This window comes from Symphodus melops, assembly GCF_947650265.1.
Source record: "Symphodus melops genome assembly, chromosome: 20".
NCBI lineage: Eukaryota > Metazoa > Chordata > Actinopteri > Labriformes > Labridae > Symphodus > Symphodus melops.
Genome location: NC_136710.1, coordinates 1,122,351 through 1,128,670, shown reverse-complemented (window position 1 = coordinate 1,128,670; position 6,320 = coordinate 1,122,351). Strand labels below are relative to the sequence as shown.

Here is a 6,320-nt window from a genome sequence, read left to right as displayed (position 1 = left end):
TTGTGTGTATTCATTTGTCCCCGTCGCTCTCAGACTGAAGGAGGGAGGAAGAAAGGAGGAGAGAAGAAGAAACCTCAGAGGAACAAAACCGTAAGTTTCTTTGAATTCAGCAACTTTTTCTTTTTTTTTTTTTTTACTCGTGACGTTTCTCAGGAGTCATGATGCTGAATGTCCAGCAGGTGTCGCACTTTAGCACCAAAAAAAGCTTCATCCCTGAAGACAGAAGTCCAAAACACTTTACTTCCTGTTTGAATTATAAAACATGCTTTTATTTTGAAAGCAAATAAAGAACTTCCTGTGGGTTTGAACCTAAAACAGGAAGTGGTAAGGGATCCCAAAGTGAGACTGCAGGAGGAACTACGGTGGCTGAAAGGGACAAAAAGTCACATAATTAAATGAACACGTTTTAGTTTTCTGTTAATGTCAAATGACAGGTTTTAAATAAAGTTAATTGAAGGATCTTTTATGAACTTCTGTTGTTTTACAGAAGAGTCCAGTTGAAGAGGTCCGAGCTCCGTCGCCCTCTGCTGGAGAGAGACCCAAATCCTCCACGCCGCCACTCACTACTTCTCCCGCTGCGTCTGCGAAAACGACCACGCCCACCGACGCCATCCCCACCCTGCCTCCCCCCGCCGCAAACTCTGACTCCACCCCCGCCTCCCTCAGCTCGCACAAGGCCTCGGCGCCGAAAACAAACGCACCCGCCACCGCTGCTTCTGCGGCTCCAGACCCGACTGTGATCTCCGTCTCCGCCACGAGAGCGTCCTCCACTTCTCCTCCTCTTCCTCCCGCCGCTCTGACGGGAGGGGCCGTCCCCTCCGTGTCCTTCATCACCCCCGTCCTCCCCCCTGCTTCCTCCTCCTCCCCCTCTCAACCCCCTAAATCCTCCCCCTCCCCTCCTCCGTCCTCCTCACTGCCTCTTCCTACTTTTATCGCTCCTGTCGCTCCGTCTCCCGCCGCCGCTCAGAGCTTCCTCCACCCCTCCTCTCTCACCCGCTCCTCTCCCCCTCTCAGCTGCCTCCCTCGCCCCCCCAGTCCTCCCCCGCCCTCCTCCTCTTCCTCTCTTACCCAGCAGACCGCTCAAGTCCACGAGGCTCCTCCAGCGCCGACTCCAAGTAAGAATTCTCAACTTCTCTCTTTTTAAAATATGAGCGAGGTCTCGCACCGTACCCCCCCTTCCCCCCCCTCTTCCCCGAGTCCCAACCGGGCCTGACCACGGTTACCTCCGCACGCCATCACACCTGTAGCGCTGCAGGAGGTGGACTTTCTTTATTTACATCTCGTCTCTCTCTTCAGGTTCTTTGCCAAATCCTGGAGGAGCTCCGACTGCAGCCCAGACCCCCGAGAACAAGGGTCAACCTCAGACCCTGTCCTGTCCCCCCCAGCTCCAGTCCCACACTGAAGTCCCTCAGGTACCTCCTCCCGTCTTCCAGCAGACCCCTTCTCACCCCCAGTACCTCCCACAGTCCCAGCCTGACGTGGTCCAGTCCCAGTCATCTTACCCCCTCCCCTCCCAGGCATCAGATCCGGTCTCCCAGCCCCCTGACATCCCCCCTCCCTCCCATCTCCAGCCTCCTCAGCCCTCCCCGACTCACCCCTCCCTCCAACGCCCGACTCAAACAGAAGTCTCCCACCCTCCCGCCCAGCCTCTAGCAGACTCCCCCGCTCGTCCTCAGCCTCCCCCCTCCAACCATCCCCAGTCACATCTCGCCCACCCGCCTCTCCCGACGCCCATGCAAGGAGCCGTCCCCCTGCAGCAGCTGTCCCAGCTCTACCAGGACCCCCTGTACCCCGGGTTCCCTCAGGGGGAGAAGGGCCAGGTCGCTCAGCCTCCCCCCATGTCCTACAGGAGATCTGGGGACGACTTGCCCCAAGGTGAGCAGGACCCAAAGTCTCCGATGTAATTCAGCCCGTCTGCAGGTTAACGCAGGTGTGTGATTCTGTTTCATTTGTCTTCCTCTGCAGACGTCAACATCTTGAGGTTTTTCTTCAACCTGGGTCTCAAGGTGAGACGACGGACAAAATTATTCAGACATTAAGAGTTCAAACTGGGAAGAAGCAGGACTGACTCGCCCCCCTCTCTCTCTCTCTCTCTCCTCCGCAGGCTTACTCGTTGCCCATCGTCCCACCTTACGTCTACCTCCTCCCGCTCCAACAAACGCACACCATGCACCCGAGGATCACCTCGCGTTCCCCCTCTCCCATCCCCCACTACCCTCCCTCCAACCCTCCTTCTCACCCTCAGTACCCTCCCACGTCAGCATCGATGCCTCCTCTGTATGACCACCAAGCCCCGCCCACAGAGCACCCCCACCATAGTGACCCCTCCTACAACCAGCCGGGCTATCCTGTCTCACAGCCTCCAACCCACAGGATGCCCCAGCAGTGGTTACAGCACCAGATGCCCCCACCCAGGAACCCCAACTTTCCAGTTGCGTATCCTCCCCCAAACCCACAATATGCCGCTCCACCTGCCATTTCTCAAGGGTACCACCAAGGTCAAAGCTCAGGACACCCGCTGTACCCTTCTAGCATGTCCCCTTACCCCCCTTCCTCACTGGGATACGAGCCCTCCTCCACCTCTGAGGAGCTCCAGGTGAGCCAGGGGGCAATGGAGCAGCATCGTCCCTCCAATGGGCACATCATGGCCGGGCAACGGCCCGTCCAAGGTCCTGGCGTTCTCGGGAGTCCTCCTGCTTCTAACGCGGCTAATGCTAAAAACAACATAACAGTGATGGTCCCTGGTTTTGGTACGTAGTGTGTAACATGTAAGGAAACAGTTTTATATTTGAGAGGTCGTTTGAAGGAATTGTCTTAAGAAGGCGTTCACATTTTAACGTTTTGCAGATTTTTGCCACCAGGAGCGCCAAAGGTCCAGGTTGTAACACGTTTGTCTTCCCTCAGGTCATAAGAAGGAGCACGGCGAGAGAATGACCAGAGCCGTGATGCTGGGGGAGCTGCCTGTCAACAATCCCATGGTATATTATATTAGAAGTTGTTGCAGTGGTATACTATCAACGCTATAGTTCTAGTGGTACTAAACCTTTCTCCTTCTCTCAGCTTATTTCAAACCCAGGTGATGTACCCGTCTCCATGACGACCATGAAGCCAAGCAACACACCTGGCACTTCATTGAGCTACGAGTTCATGTCCACAGCAGCCACGCCCACCACCAACAACAACAGCCCCTCTTATGGTTACCGCGGCTACCCAAAACCAATTAATCCCACCAACACGTGTGTCCCACTGGGAGCCGCCGAGCCCAGCCAGGTGGATTACATGGCTAACGTTGCCATGACGGAGGGTTCGTCTGTCGGATGCAGCACGGAGGATGACTGGGACGAGCAGACTGGATTTAAACAGATGAACTACCGAGGGCCGAGGAGGTACCAAAGAGGAGGGAGCTGGGGGAGAGGAAGGGCGAACCACGATTCAGGGAGGGGAGCGAATAGGAGGAGATATGGGGCAGATGGCGGGCCGGGGTCTAGCTATGTCCAATTTAACTCCTCCCACAGGGGAAGGGGCCGCGAGAGAGGTTATTAGCTTTCAACCAATCACACTTAAGGTAAGAGGAAGGTGTTTTTTAATTTTATTTCCTTCCCTCTGAGCTTCAGAGTTACTATCAGCCCTGCTTCTATAAGGCTGAAGTATATTCTCAACCAGTCACTTTTTTTGTCACCATACTGAAAGCTGATTGGATGATGGAAACGATCGCACTTACCGATCAAAAATATGTCAGAAACAATCACTTGTCTTCCCAAATCCTGTTGGTGTTTTTGAGGAGTCGAATCGCTTCCGATTGCCAAGAAAATAAAACATTAACACTAAAATCGTTAGTCCCATTAGCTAGCTTGTTAGTATAGCATAGTAGCAAAAGTTAGCTTACTTGTCATTTTACCATTTACGGCAGTTGAATGTATGGATTTGAGAAGTCAATCACAGTTTTTTGTGATTACTATAAATATGTTTGAGTTTGAGCTGCTTTGAGTTTGTCGTTATGTTGATGATGTTTGAGAAAATGTCTGAAACTTGAACGTCATAAAAGTCCTGTACCTGAATTTGTTTCTAATTTGACATTACATTTAAATTTCTTTTTTTTTTTTTTTTTATAATTAGTGAGAATTTCCTGAAGAACTTGATACCACTCTTGGGTGTAAGAGCTAAATATGAAGCTAGTGCCAAAAACAGGTTAGCTTAGGTTAGCAATAAAAATTGAAATGGAAGGTAACAGTTAGCTTTGAAGCTCTTGACAGTTACACAGTAACTTATAAGAGGCTGAATTGTAGAAATAAAAATATGTAAGACATTTGGGTGTTTCATGCCAGGCTAACTGTTTTCTGGTTTTAAGCTAAGCTAACTATTTCAGAGCATCACTGCATATTAACCATACATACCTATGTGGCCATCAGCTTCTCATTGAACAATATTTCTGGGATTTTTTTTAAGCTCATTGTCAAACTTCAGCCTCTCTAGCTTTATTTGAACACACAACAGCCGATAGCTTAGCATCGCTGTAAAGAGTTTGACACTTACACATCCTTAAGCAAAAAAAGAAACGCGCCTCTGTAAGGACAGATGATGAACGTTGCCTTTATTTTAATACACAGATTTTTGTGAAGCCTTATATGAATGTAAAGCCACAACAGTGCTAGCATAGCTTAGCAATGATAAAGAACATAATGCACCTAGCTATATTTGTACATGTTAAGCTTACTGGAATTGCTCGGCTTGCCGTTTTACTTGTTTTGCACTCTTTATACTAAGCTAGGCTGATTGCCTGGAGCTACAGCGACATCGTTAGCTTTTCAGTCTTAAGAGCGGAATTAACTTCTCATCAAATTTCCAAAAAATTGAAAAAAAACCCTTTTTTTTTTTTGATCCGTAATTTAAATTTCAGAATTTTAACATCCCTTGAATGTAGAACTAATAATGAGTGCTTAGCATGTTCAAAACGCGTTTGACATTTAAACATCTTTATGCAAAAAAGCTTGTGTTAGCTTAAAAACAAGGACGTGGACGAAGGAATAGACACTCGCGAGCAGCTGTTTTAATAGGACTGCTGCTTTAAAAACATAAAGTCTGTAAATAGGACTTTAGGAAAGATAATCTGAAGCTGTTTGCACTTATTTTTTGTCTTCTTGCTGCTGGTTTCATGTTCCTGTCTTTAGTGTAAATGTCTGATTTCTCATGTGTTTTTTTTCTCTTCTTTGGTTTTCTTTAAACACTTTAGAGATTCAGTCAGTGCCTTACGTTTATACTTGTTTTTTTTGTTTTTTTTTCTTGAGTTTTGGAAACACTGCTGTACAAAACAAAAAGCTGTTTGTTGTCTGTTGATTTTTCTATGCGGTTGAATAAATAAAACTTTGGTTCAGATGCTCCTGCTTAAATCTGTTTTTTTCTGTGTGTTCCCATGTGCATGTGACATACATACCTATGTCGAAAAAAACAATATACATACCCATGTTGAAAAATGAAAAAAAACACATGCATACCTATGTCAATAAATGAAAAAAAACAACATACATACCTATTTCGAAAAAAATGAAAAAAACAACATGCATATCTATGTCGAAAAAAGTGAAAAACGACATACATACCTATGCCGAAAAAAAAAAAAAAAAACACATACATACCTATGTCGAAAAATGAAAAAAACAACATACATACCTATGTCAAAAAATGAAAAAAACACATACATATGTCAAAAAATGAAAAAAACAACATACATACCTATGTCGAAAAAAATGAAAAAAACACATACATATGTCAAAAAATGAAAAGAACAACATACATACCTGTCGAAAAAAGTGAAAACGACTTACATATGTCGAAAAAAATGAAAAAAACAACATACATACCTGTCGAAAAAAATGAAAAAAAACAACATACATACCTATGTCAAAAAATGAAAAAAACACATACATACCGATGTCAAAAAATGAAAAAAACAACATACATACCTTTGTCGAAAAATGAAAAAAACACATACATACCTATGTCGAAAAATGAAAAAAACACATACATACCTATGTCGAGAAAAATGAAAAAAACACATACATACCTATGTCGAAAAATGAAAAAAACAACATACATACCTATGTCAAAAAATGAAAAAAACAACATACATACCTATGTCGAAAAAAGTGAAAAACGACATACATACCTATGTCGAAAAAAATAAAAAAAAACACATACATACCTATGTCGAAAAATGAAAAAAACAACATACATACCTATGTCAAAAAATGAAAAAAACACATACATACCTATGTCGAAAAAAATGAAAAAAACACATACATATGTCAAAAAATGAAAAGAAC

At 45.4% G+C, this 6,320-nt stretch overlaps 1 protein-coding gene across 1 annotated transcript in view; it reads left to right on the top strand.

The window, feature by feature from the left end:
- otud4 (OTU deubiquitinase 4) overlaps positions 1–5,375 on the top strand; it is an 8,805-nt gene extending 3,430 nt beyond the window's left edge. The window contains exons 13-20 of the mRNA XM_079370735.1: positions 34–90; positions 488–1,115; positions 1,297–1,602; positions 1,645–1,875; positions 1,966–2,006; positions 2,105–2,750; positions 2,905–2,978; positions 3,061–5,375. Of these exons, the coding sequence (XP_079226861.1) occupies positions 34–90; positions 488–1,115; positions 1,297–1,602; positions 1,645–1,875; positions 1,966–2,006; positions 2,105–2,750; positions 2,905–2,978; positions 3,061–3,543 (2,466 nt within the window). The 3' untranslated portion in view covers positions 3,544–5,375. The remainder of the gene's footprint in view (positions 1–33; positions 91–487; positions 1,116–1,296; positions 1,603–1,644; positions 1,876–1,965; positions 2,007–2,104; positions 2,751–2,904; positions 2,979–3,060) is intronic.
- The last annotated feature ends 945 nt before the right edge of the window (positions 5,376–6,320 follow it).